This window comes from Lissotriton helveticus, chromosome 7, assembly GCF_964261635.1.
Source record: "Lissotriton helveticus chromosome 7, aLisHel1.1, whole genome shotgun sequence".
Classification (NCBI taxonomy): Eukaryota; Metazoa; Chordata; class Amphibia; order Caudata; family Salamandridae; genus Lissotriton; species Lissotriton helveticus.
Window position 1 is genome coordinate 22932793 of NC_136068.1, and position 20539 is coordinate 22953331.

At 47.0% G+C, this 20539-nt stretch overlaps 1 protein-coding gene across 1 annotated transcript in view; it reads left to right on the forward strand.

The window, feature by feature from the left end:
* The window catches only part of LOC144768895 (uncharacterized), a 124530-nt gene that overhangs the window by 43113 nt on the left and 60878 nt on the right, over positions 1-20539 (forward strand). The window contains exons 3-4 of the mRNA XM_078652909.1: positions 12451-12588; positions 12671-12759. Coding sequence (XP_078509035.1) covers positions 12451-12588; positions 12671-12759 — 227 coding nt within the window. The remainder of the gene's footprint in view (positions 1-12450; positions 12589-12670; positions 12760-20539) is intronic.

Here is a 20539-nt window from a genome sequence, read left to right on the forward strand (position 1 = left end):
GAGGGACCCCCCAGGCTTGCTCCTCATCACCAATAGGATCCTCAGGGAGGATGGATACTGGCTGAATTTACAGTTAAAATCACCTGCCACTATTTTAATGGAATCTGCGGACAGGTCTGCCATATGAGTACCAATCAAATGATTACCTGTAGTTCAGATCCTCCACACCCATGCCTACAATATTCATTGTGTAGGTTTTATGCCTGCCAGAATAAAAAGACACTGTATTTCTGCACTTTCCATATCAATCTCCTAGAATCTGCATCATCGGGTGGTTTTGATCCAAAGTGAAAGCCCACCCAAGGGTCTGCCCTTTCCCGAGGTAGCAGCAGGTGGAACAAGGTCAGTGACGGTGGTGGCGTGTCATATTATCCAGTCTGAGTTTACATAATCCAATGGAGTGTGGATATTAAGCTCCGATATTTATATAAAGGCCCCTGGTATTTCCATTCAACAATAAAGGAGCTGTACTAGAATTTCCCGGAGAACTGATCCATTTTCCACGTAGACTTCTATGTGACATTGCTGTAAAGAAATACATTAACCCTGATGACATCCTCTGAGTGGATGAAAAGCGTAGACTGGGCTGTTTCTTTGATGTTTTGAAGAATAATAAAGAGCATTTTTTAGACTTCATATCACGGCTCCCATGTTATTTTGATATTGGAGAAGAGTACGTTGATATTGACACCATTAAACTATGTGTATTGATGAAAGAAGGCGCGAAGAAACAAAGAGAAGAAAGTCTACAATGCAATTGTTGGATTCTTGAGGCACTCCCTTTGTTTGTTTTTTCTATAAACAAGCCCCAGTTGGGGCACAAATGTTTGGCCATTGAGCAAGCTACGTTCCAGGAAACGATCTTAGATTGGGAGGGCTGATAAGAGATAGCATCACCCAAGTCATATGGCTCCGAGACTGAGGGTGGTACCATGGCGGATCATCACAGGTGGGGGAACGGGTATATACTCCAGAAGAGGTCTTGTCAAAACCTTTTTTTTAAATTAATTTTTTATTATTTTTCAAGTCAGAAATGTTCAGTACATAATGCTCTGTGAGCGAAATATGCATACAGAAGAAAAAAGAAGTAGAAAGAAAGAAAAAAATAGGTAAATAATGCTTAGTCCTGACCCTGAACGTCATCTGAAGAAAAGAACATCAATCAAATTTTCATTTGATCAATCCCAGCTGAGACCCGCCCACATTTTATTGAGTTTCCTCAGGGAGGAAGGACCTCTAGCTTTATCAAGAGCCAACTCTGACTCATAGATTTCTCTCAAAAGAGCCCAACATTCAGTTTCCTTAGTGGGGGCACCAGAGATCCAAACACAAGCAAGACATAACCGGACCAGACTATCATTACCGCTGATAGGCATTTGATACCACCATCATCCTCAAACTTAACATTGACCAGAATCTCTTTAAGGGATAATGAAACCTTGGAGGCCTAGACAGCGCAACATTAATTTGGTTACATGAGTCCTAAAGTCCTGTCGGGCAGGACATACAGCGAACATATGTACCATATCTGCAGAAATCTGCCTGCATTTTGTGCAACTAGTTTTACCCCAGAAACTTGGGCTCCCCATTTACACATTCGTTCTGGCGTGTAACATTGGAGACAAATAGTCTTGAATTGTGTCAGGCTCTGATTGATAGAGTGAACTGATCTGTCCAAAATCTCCAGTGCCCTCTGTAGCTCCAAGATGTAAACGTCAGACCCCAGTAGCCGGCTCCATTTTGAATCCAACAGCACATTGTCCTCAGTTAAATAATGACAAAGGACCTGATATACCAAACTTATCAATCTACTTGCTTTATAAAGATGCCGCTACAACTCTGTACCTTCCAGATCCATTGGGTATTTACATGCTGTCAAAAAGTATATATTTTTTAAGTGATTATGGAGCCCATAATTAGCCTGTAATCCGGTAAATGAGCAGAAGCTATTTAAGCCGCACACCTGCCCGATATTCTGAACCCCATATCCCACCCAGGCCTTTCCGATTGGATCGTGAAACACTCTTGGGAAAGCAGGATTATACAACAGCAGCTTTTCAATATTTAAAAAGGCAATTGAATATTTATTACAGATTTCCTGCCAGATACGAATAGCATCCTTCACAACCTCAAAGCAAACCCTCTTGTAGTAATTTGGGTCTCCGAGTCGGTATAAAAAAACGCTTATATTCTTCCCCCCAGTGCTAGTAATAGCAGAAAGCCTCTTTATCAGGGTCTTCCAGGATTAATAAACTGCACAAGCGCCCTGAAAATGCAGCCCAAAAATACAACTTAAAATCTGGGAGGTGAAAGACCCCTCGCTTATATGGGAGCTTTATAAATCGGTTTGCTTGTCTTTCCTGCCTGTTACCGCAAATAAAACTTCCAATGACGACTTCGAGGGGCCTAAAAAATGAATCCGGGACACAAAAAAAAAATTGCTGTAAAAAAAGTTAAAACAATATCAGAAGATTATTCATTTTAGCTATATTACATCGTCCAATAATGGTACTGTCAAAATATGCACCAGTAGAAGAGCACTGATCCCAGAAATAGAAAATGGACTATACACCAGTGGAAGACCTCTAAGCTCAGTAATTCATAATAGACCATGCACCAGCGGAAGAGCGCTAAGCCCAATAATGGACAATGGACTATGCACCAGCGGAAGAGCGCTAAGCCCAATAATGGACAATGGACTATGCACCAGCGGAAGAGTGCTAAGCCCAGTAATGGACTATTCATCACTGGGAGAGCTATAAGCCCAGTATTTAAGAGAGGACTATCCACCAGTAAACGAGGGCTGAGCCCAATAATGGATAATGGACTATTCACCAGCGGGTGAGCGCAACACTCAGCAAAGGACAAACACTATGCACCAGCGGAGAGCGCTATGCCCAGTAATGGGCATGGACTATGTACCAATGGAAGATCGCTAAGCACAGTAATGAACAATGGAGCCAGTGGAAGAGAGCTAAGCCCAGTAATCGACAATGGACTATGCACCAGTGGAAGAGCTCTGAGCCCAGTATTGGACAATCGACTATGCACATTGGAAGAGCGCTAAGCCCAGTAATTGGACAACGGACTATGCACTTTGGAAGAGTGCTAAGGCCAGTAATTGAACAATGGACTGTGCACCAGCAGAAGAGACCTAAGTTCAGTAAAGAACAATGAACTATGTACCAGTGGAAGAGTTCTGAGCCCAGTAATGGACAATCGACTATACACCAACGGAAGAGCCGTCACCCAGTAATTGGACAATGGACTATGCACATTGGAAGAGTGCTAAGGCAAGTAATTGGACAATGGACTGTGCCCCAGCAGAGGAGAGCTAAGCTCAGTAAAGAACAATGGACTATGTACTAGTGGAAGAGCACTAGACCGCGTAGTGGAGAATGGACTATGCAAGAGTTGAAGAGCACTAAGTCCAGTAATTGGATAATGAACAATGCACCAGAGGGAGAGGCTAAGCCCAGTAATGGACAATGGACTATGCACCAGCAGAACAGCGATTAGCCCAGTAATGGGCAATGGACTATGCACCAGCAGAACAGAGATTAGCCCAGTAATGGGCAATGGACTATGCACCAGTGGAGGAGCACTGAGCCTGCTAATGAGCAAAGAACTATGCAGCAGTGGAAGACCACTAAGCCAAGTAATGGACAATGGACTACGCACCAGCGGATGAGAGCTAAGCCCAGTAATGGAAAATGGACTATGCACCAGCAGAAGAGAGCTAAGCCCAGTAATGGACAATGGACCATACACCAGCGGAAGAGAGCTGAGCCCCGTAATGGACAATGAACTATGAACCAGCAGAATAGTGATGAGCCCAGTACTGGAGAATGGACTTTGTACCAGTGGAAGAGCGCTAAGAACAGTAATGGACAATGGACTATGCACAAGTGGAAGAGCGGTAATACCAGTAATGGACAATGGACTATGCACCAGTGGAAGTGCACTAAGCCCAGTAATTGACATTGGACTATGCACCAGTAGAAGAGTGCTAAGCCCAGTAATGGACAATGGACTATGCACCCGTGGAAGACTGCTCAGCCCAGTAATGGACAATGAACTGTCCACCAGCGGAAGAAAGCTAAGCCCAATAACTTAAAATCTGGGAGGTGAAAGGCCCCTCGCTTATATGGGAGCTTTATAAATCGGTTTGCTTGTCTTACCTGCCTGTAACCCCAAATAAAACTTCCAATGACGACTTCGAGGGGCCTAAAAAATGAATCCGGGACACAAAAAAAAAATTGCAGTAAAAAGTTAAAACAATTTCAGAAGATTATTCATTTTAGCTATATTACATCGTCCAATAATGGTACTGTCAAACTATGCACCAGTAGAAGAGCACTGAGCCCAGAAATAGAAAATGGACTATACACCATTGGAAGACCTCTAAGCTCAGTAATTCATAATAGACCATGCACCAGCAGAAGAGCGCTAAGCCCAATAATGGACAATGGACTGGGCACCCAGGGAAGAGCGCTAAGCCCAGTCATGGAAAATGGACAATGCACCAGTGGAAGACCTCTAAGCTCAGTAATTCACAATAGACCATGCACCAGCGGAAGAGAGCTAAGCCCAATAATGGACAATGGACTATGCACCAGCGGAAGAGCGCTGAGCCCAATAATGGACAATGGACTGGGTACCAGCAGAAGAGTGCTAAGACCAGTAATGGACTATTCATTACTGGGAGAGCTCTAAGCCCAGTATTAAAGAGAGGACTATCCACCAGTAAACGAGGGCTGAGCCCAATAATGGATAATGGACTATTCACCAGTGGGTGAGCGCTACACTCAGTAAAGGACAATCACTATGCACCAGCGGAAAGCGCTAAGCCCATTAATGGGCGTGGACTATGTACCAATGGAAGATCGCTAAGCACAGTAATGAACAATGGAGCCAGTGGAAGAGAGCTAAGCCCAGAAATGGACAATGGACAATGCACCAGTGGAAGAGCTCTGAGCCCAGTAATTGGACAATGGACTATGCACTTTGGAAGAGTGCTAAGGCCAGTAATTTAACAATGGACTGTGCACCAGCAGAAGAGACCTAAGCTCTGTAAAGAACAATGAACTATGTACCAGTGGAAGAGTTCTGAGCCCAGTAATGGACATTCGACTATACACCAGCGGAAGAGCACTTCACCCAGTAATTGCACAATGGACTATGCACATTGGAAGAGTGCTAAGGCCAGTAATTGGACAATGGACTGTGCACCAGCAGAGGAGAGCTAAGCCCAGTAAAGAACAATGGACTATGTACTAGTGGAAGAGCACTAGACCGCGTAGTGGACAATGGACTATGCAAGAGTTGAAGAGCACTAAGCCCAGTAATTAGATAATGAACAATGCACCAGAGGGAGAGGCTAAGCCCAGTAATGGACAATGGACTATGCACCAGCAGAACAGCGATTAGCCCATTAATGGGCAATGGACTATGCACCAGTGGAGGAGCACTGAGCCCGCTAATGAGCAAAGAACTATGCAGCAGTGGAAGACCACTAAGCCAAGTAATGGACAATGGACTACGCACCAGCGGACGAGAGCTAAGCCCAGTAATGGAAAATGGACTATGCACCAGCAGAAGAGAGCTAAGCCCAGTAATGGACAATGGACCATACACCAGCGGAAGAGAGCTGAGCCCCGTAATGGACAATGAACTATGCACCAGCAGAATAGTGATGAGCCCAGTACTGGACAATGGACGTTGTACCAGTGGAAGAGTGCTAAGACCAGTAATGGACAATGGACTTTGCACCAGCGGAAGAGCGCTAAGCCAGTAATAAACAATGGACTATGCACCAGTGGAAGAGCAGTAAGACTGGTAATGGACAATGGACTATGCACAAGTGGAAGTGCACTAAGCCCAGTAATTGACAATGGATAATGCCCCAGTGGAAGAGTGCTGAGCCCAGAAAAAGGACAATGGACTATGCACCAGTGGAAGAGAGCTAAGCCAAGTAATTGACACTGGACTATGCACCAGTAGAAGAGTGCTAAGCCCAGTAATGGACAATGGACTATGCACTAGTGGAAGAGCCCAAAGCCCAGTAATGGACAATGCACTTTGCACCAGTGGAAGAGCGCTAAGCCCAGTAATGGACAATGGACTATGCACCAGTGGAAGAGCCCTAAGCCCAGTAATGGACAATGGACTATGCACCCGTGGAAGAGTGCTCAGCCCAGTAATGGACAATGAACTGTCCACCAGCGGAAGAAAGCTAAGCCCAATAACTTAAAATCTGGGAGGTGAAAGACCCCTCGCTTATATGGGAGCTTTATAAATCGGTTTGCTTGTCTTACCTGCCTGTAACCCCAAATAAAACTTCCAATGACGACTTCGAGGGGCCTAAAAAATGAATCCGGGACACAAAAAAAAAATTGCAGTAAAAAGTTAAAACAATTTCAGAAGATTATTCATTTTAGCTATATTACATCGTCCAATAATGGTACTGTCAAACTTTGCACCAGTAGAAGAGCACTGAGCCCAGAAATAGAAAATGGACTATACACCAGTGGAAGACCTCTAAGCTCAGTAATTCACAATAGACCATGCACCAGCGGAAGAGCGCTAAGCCCAATAATGGACAATGGACTGGGCACCCGGGGAAGAGCGCTGAGCGCAGTCATGGACAAAGGACTGGGTACCAGCGGAAGAGTGCTAAGACCAGTAATGCATTATTCACCACTGGGAGAGCTCTAAGCCCAGTATTAAAGAGAGGACTATCCACCAGTAAACGAGGGCTGAGCCCAATAATGGATAATGGACTATTGACCAGTGGGTGAGCACTACACTCAGTAAAGGACAATCACTATGCACCAGCGGAAAGCGCTAAGCCCAGTAATGGGCGTGGACTATGTACCAATGGAAGATCGCTAAGCACAGTAATGAACAATGGAGCCAGTGGAAGAGAGCTAAGCCCAGTAATGGACAATGGACAATGCACCAGTGGAAGAGCTCTGAGCCCAGTAATTGGACAATGGACTATGCACTTTGGAAGAGTGCAAAACCAGTAATTTAACAATGGACTGTGCACCAGCAGAAGAGACCTAAGCTCAGTAAAGAACAATGAACTATGTACCAGTGGAAGAGTTCTGAGCCCAGTAATGGACAATCGACTATACACCAGCGGAAGAGCACTTCACCCAGTAATTGCACAATGGACTATGCACATTGGAAGAGTGCTAAGGCCAGTAATTGGACAATGGACTGTGCACCAGCAGAGGAGAGCTAAGCTCAGTAAAGAACAATGGACTATAAACTAGTGGAAGAGCACTAGGCCGCGTAGTGGACAATGGACTATGCAAGAGTTGAAAAGCACTAAGCCCAGTAATTAGATAATGAACAATGCACCAGAGGGAGAGGCTAAGCCCAGTAATGGACAATGGACTATGCACCAGCAGAACAGCGATTAGCCCAGTAATGGGCAATGGACTATGCACCAGTAGAGGAGCACTGAGCCCGCTAATGAGCAAAGAACTATGCAGCAGTGGAAGACCACTAAGCCAAGTAATGGACAATGGACTACGCACCAGCGGACGAGAGCTAAGCCCAGTAATGGAAAATGGACTAGGCACCAGCAGAAGAGAGCTAAGCCCAGTAATGGACAATGGACCATACACCAGCGGAAGAGAGCTGAGCCCCGTAATGGACAATGAACTATGCACCAGCAGAATAGTGATGAGCCCAGTGCTGGACAATGGACTTTGTACCAGTGGAAGAGCGCTAAGACCCGTGATGGACAATGCACTTTGCACCAGCGGAAGATCGCTAAGCCAGTAATAAATACTGGACTATGCACCAGTGGAAGAGCGGTAAGACCGGTAATGGACAATGGACTATGCACAAGTGGAAGTGCACTAAGCCCAGTAATTGACAATGGATAATGCCCCAGTGGAAGAGTGCTGAGCCCAGAAAAAGGACAATGGACTATGCACCAGTGGAAGAGAGCTAAGCCAAGTAATTCACAATTGACTATGCACCAGTAGAAGAGTGCTAAGCCAGTAATTGACATTGGACTATGCACCAGTAGAAGAGTGCTAAGCCCAGTAATGGACAATGCACTTTGCACCAGTGGAAGAGCGCTAAGCCAAGTAATTAACAATGGCCTATGCACTAGTAGAAGAGCGCTAATCCCAGTAGTGGACAATGTACTATGCACCAGTGGAAGAGCCCTAAGCCCAGTAATGGACTATATACTAGTGGAAGAGCGCTAAGCCCAGTAATGGCAATGGAATATGCACCAGTGGAAGATTGCTAAGCGCAGTATTGGACAATGGACTATGCACCAGTGGAAGAGAGCAAAGCCCAGTAACGGACAATGGACTATGCCCAAGCGGAAGAGTGCTAAGCACAGTAATGGACAATGGACTATGCACCAGTGGAAGAGAGCTAAGCCCAGTAATGGATAATGGACTTTGCACCAGTGGAAGAGCGCTAAGCCATTTAATGAACAATGAACTATGCACCAGTGGAAGAGTGCTAAAACCAGTAATGGACAATGGACTATGCACCAGTGGAACAGCACTGAACCCAGTAATGGACAATGGACTATGCACCAGTGGAAGAGCGCTGAGCCCAGTAATGGACAATGAACTATGCACCATTGGAAGAGTACTCAGCCCAGTAATGGAAAATGAACTATGCACCAGCAGAAGAAAGCTTAGCCCAGTAATGGACAATGGACTATGCACCAGCGGAAGAGCGATAAGCCCAGTAATTGACATTGGACTATGCACCAGCGGAAGAAAGCTAAGCCCAATACGGACAATGGACTATGCACCAGTGGAAGAGTGCTAAGCCCAGTAATTGACATTGGACTATGAACCAGTAGAAGAGCGCTAAGCCCAGTAATGGACAATAGACTTTGCACCAGCGGAAGAGCGCTAAGCCAGTAATAAATAATGGACTATGCACCAGTGGAAGAGCGGTAAGACCGGTAATGGACAATGGACTATGCACAAGTGGAAGTGCACTGAGCCCAGTAATTGACAATGGATAATGCCCCAGTGGAAGAGTGCTGAGCCCAGAAAAAGGACAATGGACTATGCACCAGTGGAAGAGAGCTAAGCCAAGTAATTCACAATGGACTATGCACCAGTAGAAGAGTGCTAAGCCAGTAATTGACATTGGACTATGCACCAGTACAAGAGTGCTAAGCCCAGTAATGGACAATGGACTATGCACTAGTGGAAGAGCCCTAAGCCCAGTAATGGACAATGCACTTTGCACCAGTGGAAGAGCGCTAAGCCAAGTAATTAACAATGGCCAATGCACTAGTAGAAGAGCGCTAATCCCAGTAATGGACAATGTACTATGCACCAGTGGAAGAGCCCTAAGCCCAGTAATGAACTATACACTAGTGGAAGAGCGCTAAGCCCAGTAAAGGCAATGGAATATGCACCAGTGGAAGATTGCTAAGCGCAGTATTGGACAATGGACTATGCACCAGTGGAAGAGAGCAAAGCCCAGTAATGGACAATGGACTATGCCCAAGCGGAAGAGTGCTAAGCACAGTAATGGACAATGGACTATGCACCAGTGGACGAGTGCTGAGTCCAGTAACGGACAATGGACTATGCACCAGTGGAAGAGAGCTAAGCCCAGTAATGGACAATGGACTTTGCACCAGTGGAAGAGCGCTAAGCCATTTAATGAACAATGAACTATGCACCAGTGGAAGAGTGCTAAAACCAGTAAAGGACAATGGACTATGCACCAGTGGAAGAGCACTGAACCCAGTAATGGACAATGGACTATGCACCAGTGGAAGAGCGCTGAGCACAGTAATGGACAATGAACTATGCACCATTGGAAGAGTGCTCAGCCCAGTAATGGAAAATGAACTATGCACCAGCGGAAGAAAGCTAAGCCCAGTAATGGACAATGGACTATGCACCAGCGGAAGAGCGATAAGCCCAGTAATTGACATTGGACTATGCACCAGCGGAGGAAAGCTAAGCCCAATAACGGACAATGGACTATGCACCAGTGGAAGAGTGCTAAGCCCAGTAATTGACATTGGACTATGAACCAGTAGAAGAGCGCTAAGCCCAGTAATGGACAATGGACTATGCACCAGTAGAAGAGCCCTAAGCCCAGTAATGGACAATGAACTATGTACCAGGGGAAGAGTGCTAAGCCCAGGAATGGACAATGGACTATGCACCAGTGGAAGAGCCCTAAGCCCAGTAATGGACAATGGACTATGCACCAATGGAAGAGCGCTAAGCCCAGTAATGGACAATGGACTATGCACCAGTGGAAGAGTGATCAGCCCAGTAATGGACAATGAACTATGCACCAGCGGAAGAAAGCTAAGCCCAATAACGGACAATGGACTATGTACCAGTGGATGAGAGCTAAGCCCAGTAATTCACAATGGACTATGCACCAGTCGAAGAGCGCTAAGCCAATAATTGACATTGGACTATGCACCAGAAGAAGAGTTCTAAGCCCAGTAATGGACAATGGACTATGCACTAGTGGAAGAGCCCTAAGCCCAGTAATGGACAATGCACTTTGCACCAGTGGAAGAGCGCTAAGCCAAGTAATTAACAATGGACTATGCACCATTAGAAGAGCGCTAAGCCCAGTAATGGACAATGGACTATGCACCAAGTGGAAGAGCCCTAAGCCCAGTAATGGACAATGGACTATACACTAGTGGAAGAGCGCTAAACACAGTAATTGACTATTGACTGTGCACCAGTGGAAAAGCGCTAAGCACAGTAATGGACAATGCAATATGCACTATTGGAAGAGTGCTAAGCCCAGTATTCCACAATGGACTATGCACCAGTGGAAGAGAGCAAAGCCCAGTAATGGACAATGGACTATGCACAAGCGGAAGAGTGCTGAGTCCAGTAACGGACAATGGATTATGCACCAGTTGAAGAGAGCTAAGCACAGTAATGGATAATTGTCTGCACCAGTGGAAGAGCGCTAAGCCAAGTAATGAACAATGGACTATTCACCATTGGAAGAGCGCTTAGACCAGTAATGGACAATGGACTATGCACCACTGGAAGAGCGCTAAGCCAAGTAGTGGACTATAGACTATACATCAGTGGAAGTGCGCTAAGCCCAGTAATGGACAATTGACTATGCACCAGCGGAAGAGCACTAAGCCCAGTAATGGACAATGAACTATGTACCAGGGGAAGAGTCCAGTAATGGAACTTTAGCGGAAGGACCTTGGGCACTTGCAATGTTAGAAACACTAGGAAGTTTATTCACAATTCATGCATATTTAGGAAATTTACAAAGACATAATCTAGGGCCAGATGTAGGTCGGTCGGTAACGGCCGAAAATCGGTATTTTCGGCCGTTACCGACCAGTATATGGGTGACAGGTATGTAGGTGGCAATATTTTAACGAATCGGTAAAATTACCGATTCGGTAATTTTACCGATTCGGTAAAATAAAAAATCGGTAAATATACCGATTCTGAGGCACCGAGATGTAGGTGGGACTCTTCAGAGTCCCAGAGGCCTTACAGAATCGGTATTTTACCATCAAATCCAATTTGATGGTAAAATACCGATTCCGGTGTGCATGCACATGTGTGCATGCACACCTATGCCATGTGACAGGCAGACCTGCCCTTAGGGCATGTATGTCTGCCACATGGCACCCGAGCCTGTTTTGGGGGTGCCAGAGGGTGTCAAAGTGACACCCCCTGCACCCTTGTGCAAATCGGTATTTACCGATTCTGTAATTACAGAATCGGTATTGCCCATTGATTCCTATGGGCTTCACAGCCCATAGGAATCAATAGGAAATACCGATTCGGTATTTCCAGATTCGGTAAATACCGAATCTTAAAGATTCGGTATTTACACATCTGGAAATACCTACATCTCCCCCCTTCATATTTACCACTTCTTAAATACCGAATCGGTAAAATTCGGTATTTAAGAAGTGGTAAATAAGAATTACCTACATCGGGCCCCTAGTCTTCATGTGCAAAGCTGCATAGGGAAAGATACACATATAGAACGGGTTGGGAGGTGGCAAGTAATATGAGTGAGCAGAAAACGACATCCATATTAATTAAAATGGATAAAATATGGCAACAAAATTACATTAATAAACGCACTGCTATACATTATGTTAAACTAATTTCATGTGCGTTCATGTTAGATTATTATTACCAGATTGGACCCATTATTAAATTCATTATTCAGAAATATTTTCCATCATAATGCAACTCCTAAAACCATTTCAACAGCCACATTTTGACAAATTATATTCTGCTGTTGAGAAGTGACGATAACCAGCTCAGAACCTTTCATCCAAAGTACTGGTGTGTTCGTTGAATCTCGTAGAACTTTTTCTCTCTACTCCTTTTGTTATTCTTTTTTTCTACGTTCTGCCTGCACCTGCCAAGAGCCGGAGGAGCCTGACACTCACAGGTTGTCTCTCTTCTTCAGGGGCTCCTCCTGCTTCAGATGCCTCCTGTTCTACCTGGTGGGTCACCCTGGCGGTGGCTTCAGGGATGCTCCTCGGTGCTGTTGTCGCTGTCCTTGGTGTGGTTCTCTTCTATGAGAGACACGCAAAGAAAGCAAATGGTAAGAGTCTATTCAGAGTCCCATTTCTAAGTTTAAAAGCAGTCAAAAAGCAGGTGTGATATAATGTGGTCTCTTATTTCAGGTGCGACCCCTGGTGGCAGCCGTAGAGCCATCAATGAACCTGCAGTGAATTATGTGAACGTGGAGAACGCAAACCAAGCACAGCCTGCAGTGAGTGCATTATAATAAATCCATAAATACATGTGTACAGCCTGTAACCAAGAGACCCCTCACAAACTGAAAAGAGTAACACATAATATTACCATAGACAGGTGTGTACAGATAACAGACTTGTAGCTGAGCACAGACTGAAGAGTGTGCGTTATAGTAAAGCTATAAATATATACAGCCTGGACATGCAAAGAGTAATAGGTATTATTACCATAGACAGATATGTAGAGATAACAGGCATGTAACCAAGTACAGATTGAAATGAGAGCCCCCCTCACAAGCTGAAATGAGTAACACATAATATTACCATAGACAGGTGTGTACAGACAGCAGACAAGTAAGCAAGCACAGACTGCAGTGACTGCATTAGAATCCATATTTACATACATATGTACGGCCTGTAACCAACAGACCACTCACAAACCGCAAAGAGTAACACATTATTACTATAGACAGGTATGTAAAGAGAACAGACATGTATCCGAGCAAAGACTGCAGTGAGTGCATGATAATACATCTATTAATACGTATGTACAGCCTGTAACCAAGACACCACTCGCAAACTGCACAGGTCCATGTGTCCGACCCAAGCTCCATTGTTTTTGACCTTTGCGTTTGGATTTGAGGCATTGAAGTGCAAACCGATAACCCGGGTAGCCACTATCTGCTTCTAAGCACTACAAACATTTATATTCTTTAAAAATTCATAAATTGACATCTGATTATTGGATTTTTGTCTTTTTGGTCTTGGTTCACTTATCAAAATATTCGCTGTTTTTCTAAACTGGTGTGGAGTCCTTTTGTGGTGATTTCACCAATTTACTGTTTGTGGTGTGCACAAGTACAGTACACATTGCCTCTTAGTTAAGCCTGACCGCTCTGTGTAAAGCTACCAGAGGGTGAGCACAGGTTAATTTAGAGTGTGTCACTGACTTACCCGGTCACGTCAGTGATTTTAGTTCCTGCTTGGACAGAGTGCAAACCTCTGCCATCCAGAAACCCAATTTCTAACATCCACCATGGCCCATGTTTTGCCTCTGCTACTGCCCCTCCTGCCTGGCCTCTGTGGTTCATTTTTCTTTCCCCGGCCCTCCTACCCACCCTTTGATTTCAGCTTGCTGCCTCTGCTCCACTGCCCTCTGTGGTATTGTATGAGCTGCTCCTGACCCTCCCTCTTGCCCTCTGAGTTCAGCTGTTGAACCTACCCCTGGGACCTGCCCTCCATGGTCAGTGTGCTGCTCTTGTCCCCATCCACCTTCACTCTTTGGTTTGTTTTGCTGCCTCTACCACACCTTGCTACCCTCCGAGGTCGGCTTACGACCCCGTCTTTGGTCCATGTGATGCCCCTCAGACTCCAGCCTGCTCTCTAGGGGCCATGTACTCCCACAGCCCCTCCGCCCCTGCCTGCTTTTTCTGTGTGCTCCCTCACATCTTGCCAGACACGTCTGCTTTGTGTTATTAATTTCAGTGTTCAGTGGTTACCATGGTACAGGCAGCGGGTACCGCAGGACCTGCATCCCGATATTTTTTATTTTTTTATTTAACTGGATAGGGTTTGTCTTTGTAACCATTCCTCACTTGGCCAAGGGGTTCAGAGTGTGCCTACACTACACCCTAAGAGGCTATGCTAAATTATTTTTCAGGACTCAGTGATGAGTCCGTCAGGTTTGTAATGTCTGCCACAACAGTTTGTTTCTTGACCAGTAAATCAAATCCCTGGGAATATTTTGACAAGTCTTGGTCTGACTGTACCATAAAGGCACAAGATAGAAAAAGGGTTCTGGCCAATCAGAGGTCTCACTTTAAAAAATGACAGTCCCTGTGGGACCTACTGTCAATGTGTTTCACCAAAACTCATCTTGCACTTGAATTTCCGAAGGAATTTTAGACAGCGATACATGAAAAATGGACGAACAGAATTGCACTAAATTTGGCAGTAAGCTAGATCTTTACTCACAAAGCTTGCTTTTTGTGATTTAGTGTAAATCCATTTAGCAGTTTATGAGAAATTAAGGTTAAAAAAATCAGAAAAATCAGAAAATCTAGATGATTGGTCCCACTGGAGTCCTGCAGTTATTATTATTATTATTAGGGAGTTTTGTAAAGCGCCTGGTTTACGCCCAGAGGCGTGTCCCCGCGCTATGGTAAGTAGGGTAGCAGTATAACAGCTTTAACAGTAGTCTAGCGTCTGAAGAGATGAGTCTTAAGCTTCCGCCTAAACAAGGATTCCAAAAACTCCATGCGTAATTCTACCAGCAGGTCATTCCACCGCTTAGCGGCCAGATATCTGAATGATCTGCCCCCCATACGTGTTTTCTTTATTTTGGGGAATTTCAGAAGTCCTGTACAAGACGAGCGCAAACTCCTGGTAGGCTCGTACCAGGTAACCAGGCTTTGTAACTGGGCAGGGGCTTTGCCTCTCAGAATGCGGTGGCATGTGGCAAGAGCTTTGAATTCCACCCTGCTTCTGACCGGAAGCCAGTGCAAAGTCTGGAGCGCTGCCCTGGAGGAAGATCTTCTAGGAAGCCTCAGAACAAGGCGAGCGGCAGCATTTTGCAGCACCTGGAGGCGGTTAAAAACCTTTTCCGTGGCCCCCAGATACAGCAAATTGCTGTAATCCAGGCGTGAGGTAACTAACGCATGCACCAGCGTCCGGCAGCAGTGATGGGTAGGAAATCCAAGATCTTCCTTAAGGTTTTTAAGATACCGAAGCATGTCCCCACCACTCGGCTGACCTGGGAGCCAAAGGCGAGATCGGTATCTAGCCACACCCCCAGGTTCCTTGCCTCGTGGCAGGGGACAGGTACCTCTCCTAGGCAGGATGGCCACCATGCCGACGACCAGACAGGTGGACCCCCCCCCACCACGAGCACCTCGGTCTTACTGCCATTAAGTTTTAGGCAGTTGGCGGACATCCAGGCTGCCAGTTCTTGCATGCAGGCTCTGAACTTGTCCGCCCCTAGACCAGGTGCGCGCGAGAGAGATACCACCAGCTGTGTGTCGTCGGCATAGGACACAAGACGTAGTCCGTAGCCTTCAACAATGGTCGCCAGCGGGGAGACATAAAGATTGAACAGGGTAGGACTCAGGGACGAGCCCTGCGGCACGCCCTGGCCCAACCCAATCTCCCTAGAGTAGCACTCTCCCTGGCGAACTTGGAAGCACCTGCCTGTCAGGAAGTTTAAGTTTAAGTTTAAGTTTTAAAGTATTTGTTAAGCGCGACATACACCTGAGCGGTTTCTTGGCGCTAAAGTAGAAGGCAACCAGCTGAGCGAGGACAGCCACTAAAAACAGCAGCAGAAAAATAGGCAAATTGCTAGGGAAGAGGCTAAGGAAATAGAAAGGTCTTCAAAGCTTTGCGGAAGACGGAATAATCAGTGAGGGACCTAAGGTGAAAGGGGAGGGAATTCCAGAACAAAGGGGCAAGGAGGGAAAATTTTGAGCCCCCCTGTTTTTTCTTCCGGTAGCGGGGCACAGCCAGGAGGAGTTGTGCCGAAGAGTGAAGGTCTCTGCCCGGGACATAAGCCTTGATGGCTGAAGATATGAATGAAGGGGCCAAGCCCGTCCTGGCCTGGAACGCCATGCAGCCTAGTTTAAACAGGGCGCGTTCCCGCACCGGGAGCCAGTGAAGAGTTTTCAGGAGGGGAGAGGTGTGGTGGAATTTAGGCAGACCAAAGACGAGGCGGGCAGCCTGATTTTGCACTAATTGCAATTTACGGAGGCAATACTGAGGGATACCATTGTACAGAATGTTCCCGTAGTCCAGGCGGGACAGGACCAATGCGGACATAATTAGCTTAAGTGCAGGGAAAGAAAAGAAGCGGGAAATAGAACGGATAGTACGGAGAGTGAGAAAGCAAGAAGAGACCACAGAACCAATCTGGGAGTGCATAGTGAGTTGATTATTTAGCTTGATACCAAGAGTCTTAACAGAGGAGACAGGAGTAGGGGGAGAACCAAAAGAGGGGGGCCAAAAGAGAGAGTTCCAGGGACTGGAGCAACCACCCGTCACCACAAGTTCCGTTTTATCGGGATTGAGTTTCAGGTGGTTGAAATTCATCCAGTCCCTGATGAAAGATAGAGTAGATTGGAAATTAGAGATGGAATCAGAAGAGGAAGAAAGATTGAAGATAAGCTGGAGGTCATCGGCATAGTTATATACCGAGACCTCCAGTTGCTGTAGGTGGGGAGCGATATAAAAGTTGGGGGAGGGGAGCGATATAAAAGTTAAAGAGTAGAGGAGAGAGAGAGGAGCCCTGGGGAACACCGCACTGGACCTGGCAGGGGGTAGCTGAAAACTCCCCAAGATGGACCGCCTGGGTCCGGTCCCTCAAGAAGGACGAAAGCCAGATGAGGGCTGATCCTCCTATGCCCGCCGCCTTGACACGGGAAAGCAAGATGGAATGATCCACCGTGTCAAAAGCGGCGGACAAGTCAAGAAGGACCAGCGCCTGAGGTCTGCCGGAGTCCAAACCCTCTCTGAGGGTGTCTGAGACTGACACCACCACTGACTCTGTCGAATGCCTGGGACGAAAACCCGCCTGACATGGAGCCAACCTCCCATTCTCCTCGGCAAAGGAGCTGAGCGCAGATGTAACATGCCGCTCCAGCACCTTCGCCAAAAAAGGGAGAAGGGAGATGGGGCGATAGTTAGCCATCACAGAGGGGTCGGCTCCTGGCTTCTTCAGGATGGGGACGATGGAAGCGGCTTTTAACGATGGGGTAACAACCCCTCGGGCTAAGGAATCGTTAAGGAAGTCCAGAGGGGGCCGCGAGCAGACAGTATAAATCTGTCGTAAGATATGAGCCGGGCATATGTCAGATGGGGAGCCGGACTTAATTTTAGGGAGAAGGGACACAAAAAGTTCTTCAGAAAGAGGAGGAAAGGAATTAAAAGAAGCTGGGACAATGTGAGGGAGAGAGTCCACAAAAGAAGGGGAAGGGGGGGGGGATGTTAGATTTAATTGTTGCGATTTTGTCGACAAAGTAAAGGTTTAGTGAGTCGCAAAGTTTCTGGGAGGGAGGGGGCTTGAGTGTGGTCCGGTCAGAGAACGCCAACTCATGGGTGATGGCAAAGATCTCCTTAGGTAAATTCTCGGCAGCTAAAATTTTCGCCGAGAAATATGCTTTCTTGGCCTCAGTAATTTTTTGCTTATAAGTCCCCAGAAGGAGAACATAGCGGGTCCTGGTATTCGGGGAGTAATCCAATCTCCACTTACGTTCAGCCCTTCGAACCGTGAGCTTCAACTCCTTCAGCTCGATGTTAAACCACCGATTGGCGTCTTTAGGGCGCCTAATCGAGGTACGTCGGAGAGGAGCTAGGCGGTCGCTTCCTTCCATGAGCCATGAATCAATGGCTTTGGCTTGGGCTGCGGAATCCAGTCCCGATAGGAGGGGAAGAGAGGCCCGGAGTGCGGTCGAGAGATCCGATGAGTTGACCTTGCCCCAGTTGCGGGCCCAAGAGTTCTTAATGTGAGTGGGGGTCTTGACCAATGAGAGACTAAGGGAAAACGAAATTATAAAGTGATCAGACCAAGTGCAAGGGACAACAGCCAGCGTGGAGAGAGTACAGTTAAGAGACCAGACCTGGTCAAGAATGTGCCCATGAGAATGAGTAGGGGTGTGAACAAGAGAAATAAAATTCAGGGAAAGAAGGGTTTCTGAAAATTCCTTAGATGACACACACTCCTTAGGGTCCAAAGGCCAATAATTAAAATCCCCAAGGACCAGAGCCGAGGCATAGTTAACCGCCAGGGTGCCAAGTAGGTCTTGAAAGGCCGGGAGAAAGGAGGGAGTTGGTTGAGGAGGGCGATAAACGAGCACTATAGCTAGATGGGGGGAGAGAGAGGAAGAGCGGACCACCAGATAGTCGATTCCGCCCAAAGAGGGAGAAGGGAGGGCTTGGAACTGGAGATCAGAGCGGGCAATAAGAGCAACGCCTCCACCTGCTTTCCCGCCAGGGCGGTCTGCGCGGATGGCATAATAAGTCGAGGGAAGGGCAGCCAGGAGGGAAGGGAGGGAGGCTTCAGTGAACCACGTTTCTGTCAGCAGTAAAAGATCGGGTTTATCAGTATCTAAAAGAGTAAAAAGTTCATGGTGATGTTTAACAGCCGATCTGGTATTTAATAAAATGATAGATAGTGGGGAAGAGTGCAAATCAGAGCTGGTGAGTGGGGCAGGGGGGGGCGGTGACGCGTGAGGGGGGGGCAGCCAGATGGGCAGGCATGACAGGGGGAGTTGAAGCCTAGCTGTGTGATCCGATGGATGGAACGGGGATCGAGGGGCCAATGGCCCTGCAGTTGGATCAAGGCCGCAAAAGAGTATTGAATGCAAGAGCCAGGGGTAGAGGCCCCTTGCCCCGGTCTGCCGCGGACGGGCGCAGACGGGCTTAACTCTGGCGCAACTCCGGCGCGCCTACGTCGCGCCCGCTGCGCTGACGCATGGAGAACGTCTAAGTAGGCAGTGACGCGGGGGGGAGGAGTCGGGAGGGCGGGGTGGGGTCAGGTTAAGAACAAGGTTACCGTTCGCCGCTCTTAATCAGCGGGACGGTAGAGGAATAGCAAAATAAGCTGCTAGCAGTCAGCAGTCAGCAGAGTAAACACAATTAAAAATATAGCCCAAGTATGATTCCTGCGCTCAGCGCGAAGCCCTCCGCCCTCTGCCACAGGGCTTGGACAGCGCGCGAGGGGAAAGGGAGAAGCCTAAGTGGGCAGTGACGCGGGGGGGAGGAGTCGGGAGGGCGGGGTGGGGTCAGGTTAAGAACAAGGTTACCGTTCGCCGCTCTTAATCAGCGGGACGGTAGAGGAATAGCAAAATAAGCTGCTAGCAGTCAGCAGTCAGCAGAGTAAACACAATTAAAAATATAGCCCAAGTATGATTCTTGCGCTCAGCGCGAAGCCCTCCGCCCTCTGCCACAGGGCTTGGAAGGACCGGATCCATCTAAGCGCAGCTCCTGACACCCCTCCGTCATTCAGACACTGTAGCAAGGTGGAATGCGCTACAGTGTCGAATGCTGCGCTTAGGTCCAAGAGGATCAGGGCCATGGTTTGGCCCTCATCCTCTCCCTGCCGTAGAGCCTCTACTGCCATGAGCAATGCTGACTCCGTCGAATGCCGAGGACGGAAGCCAAATTGAGAGTCATGGAGTAGAGAAGCTTCCTCTACAAAGCCCATCAGCTGAAGGTTTACAATTTTTTCAGCAATCTTTGCCATGTATGGCAAGAGGGAAATAGGGCGTAGATTGTCTAACCTATCATAGCTAATATTGGGCTTCTTTTGAAGAGGAAGAACAGCCGCTCATTTCCAGGCATCTGGGACAGTATGGGTCTCAAATTAGAGATCCATAATATGGCGGATATAAGGCTCTAAAACATGCAGACTGCCCATCAGGCGTCTGGGTGTAGTGGGATCTCGAGGGGAGCCTGATTTAATTGACCCACAGATCTGAATAAGTTTTTCAGTGGGTGGGGTTGCGAGTGTCGTTAGCACCCGTCGTTCACCCCTTTCCTTAATTACATCTACCTCCTCGGGATCTATGACATCCCTACTGGGGAAGGTCGAATATATGGTAGCTACCTTATTGGCAAAAAACTCCGCTACTCGGTTGCAATTGTCAACCGTGCAGAATTCCTCTGGGACTGCTGCAGGCTTTCCCACCGAGAGGGATTTGTATATTAAAAACAGTTCCTTCGAGGAGTTATCAGCTTCCCCAATCCTGGTGTCATAATACACCTTTTTAGCCTTTTTGATTAGTCCATGATAGTTTCGCCTGCTTGAAACGT